General features: G+C 44.7%; 1 protein-coding gene across 1 annotated transcript in view; it reads right to left on the reverse strand.

Moving 5' to 3' along the window:
• Positions 1 to 19030, reverse strand: part of LOC137321076 (A disintegrin and metalloproteinase with thrombospondin motifs 19-like) — a 464190-nt gene that overhangs the window by 212930 nt on the left and 232230 nt on the right. Inside the window, exon 11 of the mRNA XM_067983256.1 lies at positions 5697 to 5798. Within this exon, the coding sequence (XP_067839357.1) occupies positions 5697 to 5798 (102 nt within the window). The remainder of the gene's footprint in view (positions 1 to 5696; positions 5799 to 19030) is intronic.

A 19030-nucleotide genomic window follows, 5' to 3' on the forward strand; every position in this document is an offset into this window, starting at 1 on the left:
GCTGGTTCTCAGGGCTTTTCTTGTCCCTGACTGTAAGAAGTAATTCATTGTGAAAAGCATTTTGAGAAATTCTGATGTCAAAGACACAATATAATTTAATTTAGTTTACTGGGTGAAATTCTCTGAGACCTCACACCACTGTGGGGCATGCAGTGAGTGGCTTATCTGAAAATCAATGGACAAAAGTCACAGGCAGTGCACCCAAGGTTTTATGATAAGCCGGTCGCTATGTTTGAGGCTGTGCAAGTGGTATGAGGTTTCAAAAAAATTTGCCTCTCCCATCCACTGCATTTCCTTCAACCCATTGCACTCTCTTGCTCAGTCTCACCACCATATTTTTAGATAGGCTCTAGTCAATGATCCCTGCCCTGCAACAAATAGTATCACCGCACTAAGAACTCCTGCTAATGGCTTAGAGATTGATCAATGACTTTCATATTCTTTCCAAAAAGGTCCAACTATAGATGCAGTCCATGCATTGAACAAAATAAGTCAAGATGTTCAGATGTTTGATTACTTTTACACTATTGTACATAAGACTTGTTAAGGTAATGTTATATTTATGCAACATTTCTGTTGCCCTGCATTGATTTATATTTTTGCTCTTTTTTTCTTGAAGCCTTATTAGTGCTGATTACTAAAGGGACGATTTTAACTCCCTCTACCCAATGGAAAATGGGCTCAACAGGAGTTAAAACTGCACGGTGCTTTTTGCCACTCAGATACCACCCTGCGGCTGTTTTAACACCGGGCTGTTGAGGCATCCGCCTGACTCAGGTAGATGCCTCATAAATATTTGCAAATTGGGACCCAATGGCTTTAGATGGGACCCCAAGGCAATTTTAACAACCTGTCTATCACGGATGCTGTCACCAGTAAAACCTGTTGGAGCAGAAGCGGAAACCCGAAAATGTAAGTACAAAGCTGATCTTTGAGGGGCAAGGAGAAGCAGGAGTGCTTCTTAAGCCCCACAAAGAAGTTTGGACCTCTGCCACCCCCGTCTCCCCCTCTTTTCCACTGTGAAACCCCTGAGTGCCGGTGGGCGGTCTCCAGGCTGCCTCTTTACACTCGTTTTGGGCAGGAAGTCCAGTGTCTCTCCCCTGATTTCCGCCCGGGAATTAAAGTCTCCACTTAAATAGCTGCTCACTAGAATACCTTGTTAAATCATATTCATGAATAAATTATCTGAAATACAGAGCTTACTATTAAGGCTTCTATGAACTTTAACTAATGTAAATTCCTAATGTTTGCTAGCCTGAAATCCAAGTAAAGCAGGACAAGGCACTCAATAAATTAATAGAAATAGAAAGCTCTAAGCCACAAGGGATTGGGTGGTACAGTGGTTTAGAACTGGCCTTTCACTTCTGGATTCAAATCCAAAAAGATAGGTTGAAAGTTTCTCTGAGGGATCCTACGTGTAATGAGTTTGAGCAATCTTAAACCAGTCCCATTTGACATGGACGCATAGCACAAATTGGCAATCTCATTATGAGAGGCCACAGGAAATGGAGATGTCACACTAAGCAGTAAGGAGTGCTCTTCTGAGGTTGGGGCTGAGTCACACTGATGAAATAGCAGATAGGGATCTTTACTCTGCAACTAACTGTGCTATACCTAACCCGGGCATGCTCAATGTTGACATTGAAGAAATGATTTCATAAATGCGTGCTCCTGGTGGGGAGCCTCATCCAGTTGCATATTGTGAAATTGTGGGCTTGCTCTCCATGATTTTCTACCCATTCAAAGTAACAGACAGAAAATTGTGGACAGCGGCCTGTGATTTACCAAGATGCGCTCCCACCTAGTGAGGGTCTGGGCTGCTGGCAGTGTGTATTTGGAATATCGGTCCTCGAATGTTTGAAATGTAAAGCATTCCATCCCTCAGCACTAACGTCCGTCACTTAGAGAAGCAAAAAATACTCCGAATTTTTTTTTAAAGTCCAAAGCCATCTTCCATCTATAGCCATTACATTCAGTCCTGGTAACTGAATTTATCTGTCTACTGTTGTTATCAAATATTCTTTTGTCTAGCTAACAGTTTATGATATTCATAGTCAAATCTGTATATATGTCAAATGATGCAGGGCTTCTGCTATTTCAGTAATCCACTAAAGACACAATAACAGCAGAAATTCTCCTTACTTCTCAAAAATAATCAAGCAAAACTACATTAAGATGACAAAATATAAATTTAACATTACAACCCACCAATACTTAAAAAATTCCAAATATGTTAAAAATGTAAAAAAAATTGTATGCTTGCTAGAGTTGTCAACTCTGGTTAGATCTATTTCTGGAGGTTTGGTCACATGACATTCAGTCACACACGACATTAGCTGCAGTCCACAAATGCTATTGCATTTACTTCATGGCTTGCCAGCTGTCCTTTGCTGAGGGTGCCAATGACTGCCATTGAAGACTATAATTTTAAACGATTGACCTGAGTATGATTGTGCTGAAATTGAAACTCAATTGACAATGCATTTTATGTTATATTAGTAACCTGAGAATCTCATACCTATCTTGCAAATTCATTATCACTAGACTCATCTTCAGAGCTGGAGACCGTGTCGTCCTCGAAACTCGCCTCCTCCACCAGGTACAGGTTATCCTGCTCCTGCCAGCTTACGGCAATAAAGCAAGCAAGGCAGGCTGTTGTGGGCACAGAGAATTTCTTCGTGGCTGGTTCCGCTCCACTGCTGTAACTTCACAGGAAGTGCGGCAAGCCGCCTCTTCGGTGAACTTACGGACAGCGGAGGCGGGAACAGCAGTCAGCCACCAGGGTTAGTCCAGCAGGAATCACTCAGCCTGGTGATAGACAACCTCACGGAAGCAGGTAGGATGATGCAGGGACAGAACTGTCAGATTGGGGTGGGGTTTGACAGTTCAGGCCGACAGAGATGCGCAGGTGTGAACCAGAAGTGCTTTTACTCCTGGATTGCCAGCAGCAGCGCCCGGGAGATTGAGCATCCAAACGTAAGACTCCCAGACAATCCGGGAGAGTTGGCAACCCTAGGTTACACGGTGGGAAACAATTGGACTGAGGGTGACAGAGGATTGTGATGAAGAAACCTAGATGTTATAGCAGGAAGTTAGAGCAGTGGGGTGAGAGCAAAGGCAGAGTGGGGTGGAGCAGTGTTAGAGGAAGATAAGAGACTGGGAGGGGAAGGTAAGCAGGGTTGAGGGGTGGGGGAGGTCCTGATGTTAGAGGTGGCGCTTACAAAAATTTAAAAATCAGCAGCTAAATAAAATATTTTATTTTATTTTAATTTAATTTTATTAATTATATACATTATATTTTATATATAATACATATATTTTATATTTATATTTATAAGAATTAGCTGGGGGAAGGGTTGCCACTCCAGGGGCACCTGAGCAGTGTCGGTTTGGAACTGATATCAAGAGGTGAAACCACTATATAAAAAAAATTAGACACCGCTGACCTTCTCCCCCTCCACCCAGCCCCCTTGTCCCTTGCTCCCCAAATGACGCCCCTCCAACCCCTACAAGGAAAGTGCTCTTCAGTGACTGCATATAAGACAGGATTTCACGCAGATTTTCCAGGGAGTGGGTGTTTCAGTGCATCAGGCAGCCAGCATTGTATTATTGCTCCCCCTTCCATGTATATTATTTTAAAACATTATCCATTTTTCTTCCATGCTTTTCTCCTCTAACACTAATGTCCAGTTAACTTTCCTTTGCTCACTCCTCAAAATCAGCCTTTCTAAAGTTGAATGTTTCTATTATACTTTATTAAGGGAGATATTCCTGCTGGAAGAGACATTGGGTGTATAATATGCTCACCAAATACGTACAGGCATATTATAATCGGAACCAAACGATGGCCTAACGTCATTTGGCGCACATCCCGTCATTTACGCATGGTGTGTTCCTGGTGTCCAGTACTGATAACGGCCGCCAGCAGGATTTAAAATGTTAACTACAGCAATCGATCGTAAAGCCATTGTTTACTATTTGCATTAGTTAATGGAGGGAATTTAAAAACTTTAAACTTTTCAATAAAAATGTCTTCTTCAGCTTATAACACTGGTCACATTATGCTGTCCTACGACACCACAGCAATTTTGCTCCCCCCAGCCTGAGATGAGAGTGCCAGCGATGCTAAAAATGATGCTGGCACTTGGCCCCAATATGTAAATGAGCCTGACCTCAGATGGGCTGTACATGACGGGCAGCCAGAAGTCGCACCCCACCACACTTCTTGTGCTGTTAAGGCCCAGAGGAAAATGAAGGTTCATCGTCTAACCACACATTGCTTGTGATTGCCCTCCTTTGTGTGCCTGTCCTTGTCCTCATCGTAAATGTCCAGAACTGTATACCTATCAGATAACTGTATACTCCTTGACCTTGATATATCTCGTGGTTTCTCTATTCCCATCTTAATCACTGACAATGCCATTTCCAAATACTTCCTTGCATCCCTCACCACCCACATCCCCCTACCTTCTTCATAGGAACATAGGAGAGATGTAGATGTGGGTTCCTTATGTATCTGTTCCTGGAAAAAACTGTCCTTCATGTCATTTACAAATTCCCTTTGGCTGTGTATTCACCATGATACTTATGTGGGGGTCGATTTGCTCAACCACTCCCTCATCTCCATCAAAGTCCTTGACTGTAATTTCACCTCCGAAAACCATGCTCATTCTCCTGCAACTCTCCGTTTGAATCTCTCCAACTAGATTTCTGCCCCTGTCACAGCACAAAAACAGCCCTTATCAAGGTCATGATCAATATCCTCTGTGACAATGGTGTATTATCCTTCCTCATCTTCCTCGACCTCTCTGCAGTCTTTGACATGGTCGACCACACCATCCTCCTCCAATATCTTTACTTCATTGTCCCACTCAGTGGGATTGCCCCTGCTTGATTCCACTCTTACCTATCTGATTGCAGCCAAAACATCTCTAGCAATTGTTTCTCTTAACTCTTTAACTTTATTGAGAAAGTGACAACCCAAATGGAAAAAATTATGTGGTGTACGTATATTTTCAAAAAAGAACTTGATCAAATTAGCTACTGAACAGCTACTGAAGCTGAAAGTAGTGGGAATTCAAGGTAAAACCTCAGCCTGGATAAAGAATTGGCCGAAGGGTAATTGTTAGAAGAATAATGCCAATGTTGGGGGTTGGGGGTGTGGTAATTAAAGAATAGCTACAGATTTCGGTGCTTGGACCCCTACAGTAGGCGTCCAAGCACTGAAATCTGTAGTATTTCTCTAAGTACTCCCCCCTCCCATCCCCACCTCCAACATTGGCATGAGGAATTTTATCATTGGTTTTAAAGGCATACATTAGATTAGCAGTTAAACATTACAACCAAGCTCTAGACTGAAAACTGCCCCTAAGCAATACCACGGGAGGTCAGTTAGTATTTAACAAATTCCAATGCCATTTTCGTGTCCGCCAATTCAGTGACAAGTTAAGGTCAATTGTTTCTTGAGTTGGGTCAGTAATGGTGTGACTTCCACAATTCCCCTTCCCCTTCCCAGTCATACTTCTGTGCCATTTATAGGTTCTTCTATCATTCATCAGGGATGAGGAGCTTGGAAGACAAATAGGAACATTTGCAAACTAACAGGTTTTCAAACACTTGCAACTTTTAGGCACCGCAGAGAAAAATGTGAAAACACAATTGAACAATATTTTAAACACTGAGCCTAGAGTTCTTACCTTTTCTGTTTCACACTCAGTTCCATCTAGTGGTGGGTCTAGTTTGGTTTTACACTCCTGATCACCATCTACTTTACACCATAGTCCGGTACATATGACATGCTACAAAAAAGAGAACACAGTGACTTATCCTGAGATAATAAATAAGTATTTAGCATTTTCTGAAAAAAAATTAAGATAATAAAATTGTAACTCTTACTCACTGCTAAATATTGGAGGTGAATTTCCTCAACAACAACAAAAACCTGCATTTATATAGCATCTTTAAGGTGGCAAAACATCCCATGTCCCAACGTCCTCAGGACATCTCCTGGTCTGCCGTCGTAATGTCGGCAGAGGTTTGTCAGAACCCCTGTTTACCTGTGCGAACAGGGTTTTCACCGAATTTCTGCCAACATTAAGGCAGGGGAGCGGGAGAAGGCGAGAGGAAATTTACCCACATTGAATGACTTTAGTTTTTCTTTAACGTAAGTTTGTTTCTATTGATCGTTTAATTACAATCGTGTACCCAGGGGGTTTAGTTTGCTCTGGGTGTTGCAGCTAGTACATGGCAGTCATATTTTTTGTGATTTGGTTATAATTGAGTGGGGGCTAACTTTGCCCATGCTCCTTAAACTTTGCTGTTAGGCGTAAATATTTTGAATGCATGTTAATGAACAGACCCGGTGTTAACTGCTTGTTACACAGAAATTAATGTGGAACATGCAAATTTATTCAGGATTTAATTTATTCTCATATTGTGTTAATTTCTCTCATTTAAAGATGGTGTTAAAGCATCAGAGGGAGAAAACAGAATTCCAGTGAGCAGAGCTGGAGATATTAGTCAAAAGGAGCCTTTTGGTGCACAAATGTCACACCAAAGCTGTTTATTCAAGATATGAACCGAAAAGTCTTGGCATGCTGGAAACTGCAGGAAAGCATGCAATTTGACAGAAATGTGCAGAACCTGCATACCAACCTGCATGTCAGTAAGTGATTACACATCATGCAACTAGATTGGTTAACAATGACTTGTGGTGTGATGCCCTTGGAAGATGTGTGTGACAAGGCTCTCAAATGTACATTGCATCTTGATGGTGCATTCAACATAAGTAAGTGTACGCTTGAAAAAAGAGGGTGTGAGCTATATGAACTTGATTCAAGAATTTTTTTTATTGAGAAATGTAGGCGAAGGGCCAGAACACTACCATATTGAACAATGTAGGACAGAAAATGACGTCAATCAAGATTAGTGGTTGAGTAATGCTAAGTGTGAGCTTTAAAAACACATAGGGCTCAATTTTGAAATGGTGGTGGGTTGGCAGCAGTGTGGGGGGGGGGGGGGTGCGGTGAAGGTGTGCGTGGCAAACCCAAATTAAAAAAAACTTACAGTTTCTGACACAATTACAATGTAATTGATGGTGATTAAAGTTCTTTCCAGGTTTCGCGTCCAGCAGCCAGCCTGATTGACAGGCTGGCTGCCGACAGGAGCTGCAATGCCAACAAGGGGGGGGCGGGAGTACAGAAAGAGAGAGAGCGAGATGTCATCCGGCGTTGGAATGGAAGATCAGGGGGAGGGGGAAGATCAGGGGTGGGGGGGAAGAGGGGAAGATCGGGGGGACATTGGTGGGAAGAGGGGGAGATCGGGGGGAGATCGGGGGGACATTGTGGGGGGGCGGGAAGAGGGGGAGATCGGAGAGGAAGCCATCGGACATCGGAGCAGGATGGAAAGGTAGGTTGATTTTGTGTTTTAACTTTGTGCAATGGTTTGTTATTGAATTTATTTTGTTTCTTTTTGCCTGATCCAGCTTTTGGCGTGAGTCAGAAGCCGTGGGAAAGCTGCCCAGGTAAGTTAAAAATCGTTCTAACTATCTAATTTGTCACAAGTAAAGTGTCTTAAATACCTCAAACCTACATTTGGTTCTTTAACTATCATCCCGCCAGCTTTAATTGCCGGTAGGACTTCCAAACCCGCTCTGCATTTCTGCAATTTTCAGAGCCCCCCTGCCCCCAACGCACCCGCAATTTAAGTTTAAAATTGAGTTCATAGTGCTGAAAGGGTGGTGGTGAGGAAAGCAAATTCTGATAATGTTTCAGAGACAAGGACAGAGGGGGGCCAATAAGGGAAAAAAGAGATAGTAAAGTAGGGTCTAACAACCACCTCAAGACAATGGAACATCATTGCAGGACATAAAGGTTACAAGCATTTAGAAATCAATAAAATCAACGGAACTGTTTGTGAATTTTTGATTCCTGTGGATGGCTTAAACACTTCCAAATGCATAACCTTGGATCAGCACATCACGGAACATCAAGTAACCAAATACCAAACTGTGTGCCTGGTCAATGAATCAAACTATTTCCTTTTTGCTTTTGCAGAGTTACAGGGATTTATTTCTGTAATACACATTAAGCTCTGTGTTTAGCTACTCTTTGTACAGTTTTCAAAGTGGTTAAATAGTGGAGGCAAGAACCCAGTGGAAGAGAACTTACAAACTAGCAACAAGTCACTGTTCCTCCCTGAACTCAATCTCTGAACAAAATATCATTACTCAATGATAGCCTGAAATAAAACCATCGTGATTTTGAGAAAAATAAAACCAACAAAATCTCTAACTTTATTGGCCTTCGGTAACTATTATCTTTCATAAAAACCTGTAAATGTTTATGCTAGAAATCCCTGAACATTTTTACAGAATTAAATAGATCAAAAGTAGAGACTGATATGTATAACTAGATCTAGATGATAACTGTTTAATTTGTGAGAAAATCATGAACAATATGCATTAATATATAAAATGCCTTTAAAGTTTTTTGGATATCCTAAAATACCTTTGAAATAATTTTTTATTTTTCTCAAAATCACGATCTTTGAAATATTATAGTGTGATGGTATTTTTAAGGCCATTCTTTTGATATTTTTGTAATGACAAAGAAAAAAAGATTTGCAATTATATAGCACCTTTCACAACCTCAGGACATCCCAAAGGGCTTTACAGCCAATGAAATACTTTGGAAGTGTAATCATTGTTGTAATGTAGGAAATGTGGTAGCCAATTTGCACACAGCAAGATCCCACAAACAGCAATGTGATAATGACCAAATAATCTGTTTTAGTGATGTTGGATGAGGGATAAATATTGGCCAGGAGCGGGAGCAGTGAGAGAGGAAGCCCACAGTGTAAAGTGGGAGCGGCGACAATGTAGGCCCACAGTGTAAAATGGTAGTGGTGAGAGGGGAGGCCCACAGTGTAAAGTGGGAGTGGTGAGAGGGGAGGCCCACAGTGTAAAGTGGGAGCAGCGAGAGGTGGGCCCACAGTGTAAAGAGCGAGTGGTGAGAGGGGAGGCCCAAAGTGTAAAGTAGGAGTGGTGAGAGGGGAGATCCACAGTGTAACGGAGTGGTGAGAGGGGAGATCCACAGTGTAAAGTAGGAGTGGTGAGAGGGGAGGCCCACAGTGCAGTGAGGGAGTGGTGAGAGGGGAGATCCACAGTGTAAAGAGGGAGTGGTGAGAGGGGAGATCCACAGTGTAAAGAGGGAGTGGTGAGAGGGGAGATCCACAGTGTAAAGAGGGAGTGGTGAGAGGGGAGATCCACAGTGTAAAGAGGGAGCGGTGAGAGGGGAGATACACAGTGCGAAGAGGGAGTGGTGAGAGGGGAGGCCCATAGTGTGAAGAGGGAGTGGTGAGAGGGGAGATCCACAGTGTAAAGAGGGAGCAGTGAGAGGGGAGATCCACAGTGTAAAGAGGGAGCAGTGAGAGGGGAGATCCACAGTGTAAAGAGGGAGTGGTGAGAGGGGAGATCCACAGTATAAAGAGGGAGTGGTGAGAGGGGAGATCCACAGTGTAAAGAGGGAGTGGTGAGAGGGGGATCCACAGTGTAAGGAGGGAGCGGTGAGAGGGGAGATCCACAGTGAAAAGAGGGAGTGGTGAGAGTAGAAATCCACAGTGTAAAGAGGGAGTGGTGAGAGGGGAGATCCACAGTGAAAAGAGGGAGTGGTGAGAGTAGAAATCCACAGTGTAAAGAGGGAGTGGTGAGAGTAGAAATCCACAGTGAAAAGAGGGAGTGGTGAGAGTAGAAATCCACAGTGTAAAGAGGGAGTGGTGAGAGGGGAGATCCACAGTGTAAAGAGGGAGTGGTGAGAGGGGAGATCCACAGTGTAAAGAGGGAGCGGTGAGACGGGAGATCCACAGTGTAAAGAGGGAGTGGTGAGAGTAGAAATCCACAGTGAAAAGAGGGAGTGGTGAGAGTAGAAATCCACAGTGAAAAGAGGGAGTGGTGAGAGTAGAAATCCACAGTGTAAAGAGGGAGTGGTGAGAGGGGAGATCCACAGTGTAAAGAGGGAGTGGTGAGAGGGGAGATCCACAGTGTAAAGAGGGAGCGGTGAGACGGGAGATACACAGTGCGAAGAGGGAGTGGTGAGAGGGGAGATCCACAGTGTGAAGAGGGAGTGGTGAGAGGGGAGATTCACAGTGTAAAGAGGGAGTGGTGAGAGGGGAGATCCACAGTGTAAAGTGGGAGTGGTGAGAGGGGAGATCCACAGTATAAAGAGGGAGTGGTGAGAGGGGAGATCCACAGTGTAAAGAGGGAGTGGTGAGAGGGGGATCCACAGTGTAAAGAGGGAGTGGTGAGAGGGGAGATCCACAGTGTAAAGTGGGAGTGGTGAGAGGGGGATCCACAGTGTAAAGAGGGAGTGGTGAGAGGGGGATCCACAGTGTAAGGAGGGAGTGGTGAGAGTAGAAATCCACAGTGTAAAGAGGGAGTGGTGAGCGGGGAGATCCACAGTGTAAAGAGGGAGTGGTGAGAGGGGGATCCACAGTGTAAAGAGGGAGTGGTGAGAGGGGAGATCCACAGTGTAAAGTGGGAGTGGTGAGAGGGGGATCCACAGTGTAAAGAGGGAGTGGTGAGAGGGGGATCCACAGTGTAAGGAGGGAGTGGTGAGAGTAGAAATCCACAGTGTAAAGAGGGAGTGGTGAGCGGGGAGATCCACAGTGTAAAGAGGGAGTGGTGAGAGGGGAGATCCACAGTGTAAAGTGGGAGTGGTGAGAGGGGAGATCCACAGTATAAAGAGGGAGTGGTGAGAGGGGAGATCCACAGTGTAAAGAGGGAGCGGTGAGAGGGGAGATCCACAGTGTAAAGAGGGAGTGGTGAGAAGGGAGATCCACAGTGTGAAGTGGGAGTGGTGAGAGGGGAGATCCACAGTGTAAAGAGGGAGTGGTGAGAGGGGGATCCACAGTGTAAAGAGGGAGTGGTGAGAAGGGAGATCCACAGTGTGAAGTGGGAGTGGTGAGAGGGGAGATCCACAGTGTAAAGAGGGAGTGGTGAGAGGGGGATCCACAGTGTAAAGAGGGAGCGGTGAGAGGGGAGATCCACAGTGTGAAGTGGGAGTGGTGAGAGGGGAGATCCACAGTGTAAAGAGGGAGTGGTGAGAAGGGAGATCCACAGTGTGAAGTGGGAGTTGTGAGAGGGGAGATCCACAGTGTGAAGTGGGAGTGGTGAGAGGGGAGATCCACAGTGTGAAGTGGGAGTGGTGAGAGGGGAGATCCACAGTGCAGTGAGGGAGTGGTGAGAGGGGAGATCCACAGTGTAAAGACAGAGTGGTGAGAGGGGAGATCCACAGTGTAAAGAGGGAGTAGTGAGAGGGGAGATCCACAGTGTAAAGAGGGAGTGGTGAGAGGGGAGATCCACAGTGTAAAGAGGGAGTGGTGAGAGGGGAGATCCACAGTGTAAAGAGGGAGCGGTGAGAGGGGAGATCCACAGTGTAAAGAGGGAGTGGTGAGAAGGGAGATCCACAGTGTGAAGTGGGAGTGGTGAGAGGGGAGATCCACAGTGTAAAGAGGGAGTGGTGAGAGGGGGATCCACAGTGTAAAGAGGGAGTGGTGAGAAGGGAGATCCACAGTGTGAAGTGGGAGTGGTGAGAGGGGAGATCCACAGTGTAAAGAGGGAGTGGTGAGAGGGGGATCCACAGTGTAAAGAGGGAGCGGTGAGAGGGGAGATCCACAGTGTGAAGTGGGAGTGGTGAGAGGGGAGATCCACAGTGTAAAGAGGGAGTGGTGAGAAGGGAGATCCACAGTGTGAAGTGGGAGTGGTGAGAGGGGAGATCCACAGTGTGAAGTGGGAGTGGTGAGAGGGGAGATCCACAGTGTGAAGTGGGAGTGGTGAGAGGGGAGATCCACAGTGCAGTGAGGGAGTGGTGAGAGGGGAGATCCACAGTGTAAAGACAGAGTGGTGAGAGGGGAGATCCACAGTGTAAAGAGGGAGTAGTGAGAGGGGAGATCCACAGTGTAAAGAGGGAGTGGTGAGAGGGGAGATCCACAGTGTAAAGAGGGAGCAGTGAGAGGGGAGATCCACAGTGTAAAGAGGGAGTGGTGAGAGGGGAGATCCACAGTGTAAAGAGGGAGTGGTGAGAAGGGAGATCCACAGTGTGAAGTGGGAGTGGTGAGAGGGGAGATCCACAGTGCAGTGAGGGAGTGGTGAGAGGGGAGATCCACAGTGTAAAGACAGAGTGGTGAGAGGGGAGATCCACAGTGTAAAGAGGGAGTAGTGAGAGGGGAGATCCACAGTGTAAAGAGGGAGTGGTGAGAGGGGAGATCCACAGTGTAAAGAGGGAGCAGTGAGAGGGGAGATCCACAGTGTAAAGAGGGAGTGGTGAGAGGGGAGATCCACAGTGTAAAGAGGGAGTGGTGAGAGTGGGATCCACAGAGTAAAGAGGGAGTGGTGAGAGGGGAGATTCACAGTGTAAAGAGGGAGCGGTGAGAGGGGAGATCCACAGTGTAAAGAGGGAGTGGTGAGAGGGGAGATCCACAGTGTAAAGAGGGAGTGGTGAGAGGGGAGATCCACAGTATAAAGTGGGAGTGGTGAGAGGGGGATCCACAGTATAAAGTGGGAGTGGTGAGAGGGGAGATCCACAGTGTGAAGTGGGAGTGGTGAGAGGGGAGATCCACAGTGTAAAGAGGGAGCGGTGAGAGGGGAGATCCACAGTGTAAAGAGGGAGCGGTGAGAGGGGAGATCCACAGTGTGAAGTGGGAGTGGTGAGAGGGGAGATCCACAGTGTAAAGAGGGAGCGGTGAGAGGGGAGATCCACAGTGTAAAGAGGGAGCGGTGAGAGGGGAGATCCACAGTGTAAAGAGGGAGTGGTGAGAGGGGAGATCCATAGTGTGAAGAGGGAGTGGTGAGAGGGGAGATCCACAGTGTGAAGTGGGAGTGGTGAGAGGGGAGATCCACAGTGTAAAGAGGGAGCGGTGAGAGGGGAGATCCACAGTGTAAAGAGGGAGCGGTGAGAGGGGAGATCCACAGTGTGAAGTGGGAGTGGTGAGAGGGGAGATCCACAGTGTAAAGAGGGAGCGGTGAGAGGGGAGATCCACAGTGTGAAGTGGGAGTGGTGAGAGGGGAGATCCACAGTGTAAAGAGGGAGAGGTGAGAGGGGAGATCCACAGTGTAAAGAGGGAGCGGTGAGAGGGGAGATCCACAGTGTGAAGTGGGAGTGGTGAGAGGGGAGATCCACAGTGTAAAGAGGGAGCGGTGAGAGGGGAGATCCACAGTGTAAAGAGGGAGCGGTGAGAGCAAAATCAGAAAACCAAATAAAAATAAAAAAGTGACATCACAACACAAGGAAGAGCGCCGAGGGTAATTCAGTAAGTATTTAATTTATTGGTTAGTGTTTTTAGTGGTTATTGTTTTTACTGGTTAGTGTCTTTAGTGGTTGGTTAGCGTTTTTAGTAGTTAGTGTTTCAGTGTTATCTAAACAGTTAAATAACCTTAAAGCTAAGCAAACAGTTTTAAATAACTTAAATGACTTTATATAACATGGCAGGACAGCTGGGGCCCATCGCATGCACATCTTGTGCATGTGGGAATTCCAGGATACTTTACGTGTCCTGGAAAACCACATATACAGGAAGTGCCACCAACTGCTCAAGCTCAAGTTCAGAGTTACCAAGCTTGAGGGGCAGCTGGTGTCACTACAGTGCATACGGGAAGCTGAGAGTTTTGTGGATGGCACGTTTCAGAAGATGGTCACCCAGCAGCTACAGAGAGTTCAGGAGAAGAGGGAATGAGTAACCACCAGCCAGGAATGGGCAGGCAGGACAGGAATCCCCCGGGAGTGTTGCACTCACAAACCAGTATTTAGTGTTGAATACCAGTGAGGGTGTTGACACCTAGTGGGAATGCAGTCAGGAGCAAATCCACAGCACCATGGGAGACTTGGCTGCACGGGGGGCACGAAAAGTGTGGAAATGCAGCTGTTATAGGGGATTCGGTAGTATCATAATATGGTACTGCACAGAAGGAGGCCATTCGGGCCCACTGTGTCGGCTCTTTGAAAGAGCTATCCAATTAGTCCCATTCTCCTGCCCTTTCCTTATAGCCCTGTAAATGTTTTCCCCTCAAATATTTATCCAATTCCCTTTTGAAAGTTATTATTGAATCTGCTCCCACCAGTCTTTCAGGCAGTGCATTCCAGATCATTACTACTCGCCACGTAAAAAAATGTTTCCTCATGTCGCCTCTGGTTATAGGAACACAGGAACAGGAGTAGGCCATTTAGTCCCTCGAGCCTGTCCTGCCATTCAATGAGATCATGGCTGATCTGTGATCTAACTCCATATAACCGTCGTAGCCCCATATCCCTTAATATTTTGCTTAACAAAAATCTATCAATCTCGGATTTAAAATTAAGAGTTGAGCTAGCATCAGCTGTCAGGGGGATAGACAGGGGTTTCTGCAACCACCGACGTGAGTCCCGCATGGTGTGTAGCCCCTCTGCTGCCAGGTAAAGGACATCACTGAGATGGTGCATAACACTTTGAGGGGGGGAAGGGAACACCCAGAAATCGTGGTCCATGTGGGAACCAATGGATATAGGAAGGAAAAGGGTCAAAGTCCTGCAGTCAGAGTTTCAGGAGCTAGGGAGGAAGTTAAGAAGCAGGACCTCAAATGTAGTAATCTCTAGATTATTCCCAGTTCCACGTGCTAGCGAGTATGGGAAAGCAGGATCAGACAGGTTAATGCGAGGCTGGAGAAATGGTGCAAGAGGGAGGGCTTCAGATTCCTGGGGTAATGGGACCAGTTATGAGGCATGAGGGATCTGTTCAAGATGGACGGGTTGCAACTCAACAGAGCTGGGATCAACGTCCTCGCGGGGAGGTTAACTAGTGCTGTGGGGAGGGTTTAAACTAATTTGGCAGGGGGGTGGGCACCAGGATGAAAAAATTAGAGAGGAGAAACAAGGTGCACAGAGACTAGGAGAGACAAATACCATTAGAGTAAAGAATAGTTCAGAAATTAGAGGGATCAGACAGGGGGCAAAGGCGAGGCAGTCTAAGATAAGTTTGGAGTACATGTGCATAAATGCACGTAGCATGGTAAATAATGTTGTTGAGCTGCAGGCTCAAGTCGCCACATGGGACTATGATATTGTGGTAATAACGGAGACCTGGCTCAAAGAAGGGGAGGACTGGGGACTTAATATTCCTGGCTACCAGGTATTTAGGAAAGATAGGAAAGGAAAGAAAGGAGTGGGTGGCGGGGGTTGGCACTATTGATCAAAGAAACTATTATAGCACTGGAAAGGGACGATGTAGTTGACGGGTCAAAGATGGAATCTATTTGGTTACAATTAAGGAACAATAGAGGAGCTATTATGCTACTGGGTGTATATTATAGGCCACCAAATGGTGGGAAGGAGATAGAGGAAAACATTTGTTGGCAAATTACAGAAAGATGCAAGAACTATAGATTAGTTATAATGGGGGACTTCAATTATCCCTATATAGACTGGGATAAGAACAGTGTAAAGGGCAAAGAGGGGGAAGAAATCTTGAAATTTGTACAACAGAACTTTCTTGATCGGTGTGTTTCCAGCCCAACGAGGAAGGAAACAGTGCTGGATCTAGTTCTGGAGAGTGAAGTGCGGCAGGTGGAGCATGTTTCAGTGTGGGAGCATTTGGGGAACAGTGATGATAATATTATCAGGTTTAGAATAGTTATGGAAAAGGACAAGGTACAAACAAGCGTAAAAATACTTAACTGGAGGAGGGCTGATTTCAATGAGTTAAAAAAGGATCTTGCTCACGTGAATTCGAATCAAAAATTGGCAGGCAAAACAGTAATTGAACAATGGGAGGGTTTCAAGAAGGCGATGGTTCAGGTATAGAGTAGACACATTCCCACGAGGGGGAAAGGAAGAGCATCCAAAGCTGGAGCTCCCTGGATAACGAAAGGTATAGAGATTAAAATGAAACAGAAAAAGGAGGCTTATGACAAATGTAAGATCCATAATACAGTAGAGAACCAAGCTGGATACAGAAAGTACAGAGGAGATCCAAAAAAGGAAATAAGATGGGCAAAGAGAGAGTATGGGAATAAATTAGCAGCTAACATAAATTATATGTTTATAAAAGTCTTTTATAAACATACAAATGGTAAAAGGGTAGTCAAAGGAAGGGTAGGGCCTACTAGGGTCAATAAAAGATCATCTTGTGGAGGAAGAGAGTGTGGCTGGGGCACTAAATGAATACTTCGCATTGATCTCCACTAGAAAAGGGGATGCTGCCATTGTAGCATTAAAGGAGGAGGTAGTAGCGATATTGGAGAGGATAAAAATAGATTAAGAGGAGGCACTTAAAGATTGTCAGTACTCAAAGTAGAAAAGTCACCCGGTCCAAATGGGATGCATCCTAGGTTACTGAGGGAAGTAAAGACGGAAATTGCAGAGGCTCTGGCTACAATCTTCCAATCCTCCTTAGATATGGGAGTGGTGCCGGAGGACTGGAGGATTGCAAATGTTACACCCCTGTTCAAAAAAAGGGAGAGGGATAAACCCGGCAATTACAGCCAGTCAGCCTAATATCAGTGATGGGGAAACTTTTACAGACAATAATCTGAGGCAAAATTAATTGGCACTTAGAAAAGTATGAGCTAATAAATGAAAGCCAGCACAAATTTGTTAAAGGAAAATCATGTTTGACTAACTTGAATGAGTTCTTTGATGAAGTAATGGAAAGGGTTGATGAGGATAGTGCGGTTGATGTTCAAAAGGCATTTGATAAAGTATCAAATAATAGATTTGTTAGCAAAATTAAAGCCCATGGGATTAAAGTGGGAGTGGCAGCGTGGATACAAAATTGGCGAAGGGACAGAAAGCAGAGAGTAGTGGTGAATATTTGTTTTTGAGACTGGAGGGTAGTATACAGTGGTGTTCCCCAGTGGTCAGTATTAGGACCGTTGCTCTTTTTGATATACATTAATGACTTGGACTTGGGTATAGAGGGTATAACTTCAAAGTTTGTAGATGACACAAAACTCAGAAATGTAGTAAACAACGTGGAGGATAGTAACAGACGTCAGGAGAACAGAGTCAGATTGGTGAAATGGGCAGACATATGGCAGATGAAATTTAACGCAGAGAAGTGTGAAGTGATACATTTTGGTAGGAAGAATGAGGAGAGGCAATATAAACTAAATGGTACAATTTTAAAGGGAGTGCAGGAACAGAGAGACCTGGAGGTGTATGTACACAAATCAGGGCAAGTTGGGAAGCCTGCTAAAAAGCATATGGGGTTCTTGGCTTTATTAATAAAGGCATAGAGTACAAAGAAGTTATGCTAAACCTTTATAAAACACTGGACAGGCCTCAGCTGGAGTATTGTGTCCAATTCTGGGCACCACACTTTAGGAAGGATATCAAGGTCTTAGAGATGGTGCAGAATAGATTTACTAGAATGGTACCAGAGATAAGGGACTTCAGTTACGAGAAGAGACTGGAGAAGCTGGGGTTGTTCTTCTTAGAGTCGAGAAGGTTCAGAGGAGATTTGATAGAGGTGTTCAAAATCAAGAACAGTTTTGATAGAATAAATAAGGAGAAACTGTTTCCAGTGGCAGAATGGTTGGTAACCAGAGGACACAGATTAAAAGAACAAGAGGCGACATGAGGAAACATTTTTTTACACAGCGAGTTGTGAAAATCTGTAATACGCTGCCTGAAATGATGGTGCAAGCTGATTCAATAATAACTTTCAAAAGGGAATCGGATAAATACTTGAAGGGAAAAGATTTACAGGTCTATGGGGGAAGAGCAGGGGAATGTGACTAATTGGATAGCTCTTTCAAAGAGCTGGCACAGGCATGATGGGCTGAGTGGCTTCCTCCTGAGCCGTCCCATACTACGATACTACTACCATGATAGGACACTGGGGTACCTCCCCTGCTTTTCTTTGAAAAATATTGTTTTGCAGAATAACACAAGCTGAAAACCTGCAAGTTGACAACATGCTTTGCATTTTCTTAAATCTCTGGGATTTGTTTCCAATCCTGGTGACATAAAAAGGGATATGGTGGCAAAGAAAAGCAAAGCTGTTTTTTGATTTTATATTTTACTTTAAGTACCATAGCATACAACATAAAATGTAAAACCAGATAAAAGAAAGAAAAATATACAAGTTATACACAAAATGACTGACTCACAAATCGACTTTCCATACTTCAGGCTCTGTAACTGACATTGCATTTGTTTGATAATTTCATCAGTCATTTCAAATAAGATAACAGAAGTCAGGAAGCTATTAACCACATAACAGTTATCCCACTGAGAATTAATGTAATATCATATATTAAATGTTCCTGTAGAGGATAAGCAGGCAATATTCAATGTCAAACAACTTTCCAGACCTATTAATTACTGACACAGTCAATATGGCAACAAAGGGGAGAATCTGCATCCCTATGGACAAATCCATCAAAATCAAAACAAAGCACAGATATTTCTACCAGTGAAGCCAACTAACATGTGAGCTGTCGAGAAGTTATTCAATTTCTTGTGGTGGATGGAACTGATTTTTATTTATAATTGTGTTAAGACAAATCAGACATTGCTAAATATGAGGGCCCTGAAAATCTGCAGTCCTTCCAAAAGCTTGGATGAAGAGGTAGGTTTTGAGAAGGTTTTTAAAGAAGAAGAGGGAAGTGGAGAGGTTTAAGGAGCGAATTCCAGAGAGTAGGACTCAGGCAGCGGATGGCTCTGCCACCGATGGTGTAGGTATGCGCTGCACTAAAGGCTAGGAAAGGGGAGGGGATCTAGGGCTACAGTAGATTACGGAGATAAAGTGGGCCAAAGTCATGGAGGGATTTAAAGATGCAGATGAGGAATTTAAAGTAGAAGCATTGGGAGATGGGAAAAGCAGTTACCGGAGATCCAGTGGTTTTGTTTGGCGAGGTAGGACAGGCAGTCCCATAAATTCCTCATAAAATCCTGCCCAAAGAGTGATCAACACATGGAGTGGACTTCCACGTGGGGTAGTGGAGGAAAAAAAATCCCTGGAATTATTTAAGAAATAGTTGGATGTTGAATAAGGTGGCGGG

The sequence above is a fragment of the Heptranchias perlo genome, chromosome 4 (assembly GCF_035084215.1).
Source record: "Heptranchias perlo isolate sHepPer1 chromosome 4, sHepPer1.hap1, whole genome shotgun sequence".
Classification (NCBI taxonomy): domain Eukaryota; kingdom Metazoa; phylum Chordata; class Chondrichthyes; order Hexanchiformes; family Hexanchidae; genus Heptranchias; species Heptranchias perlo.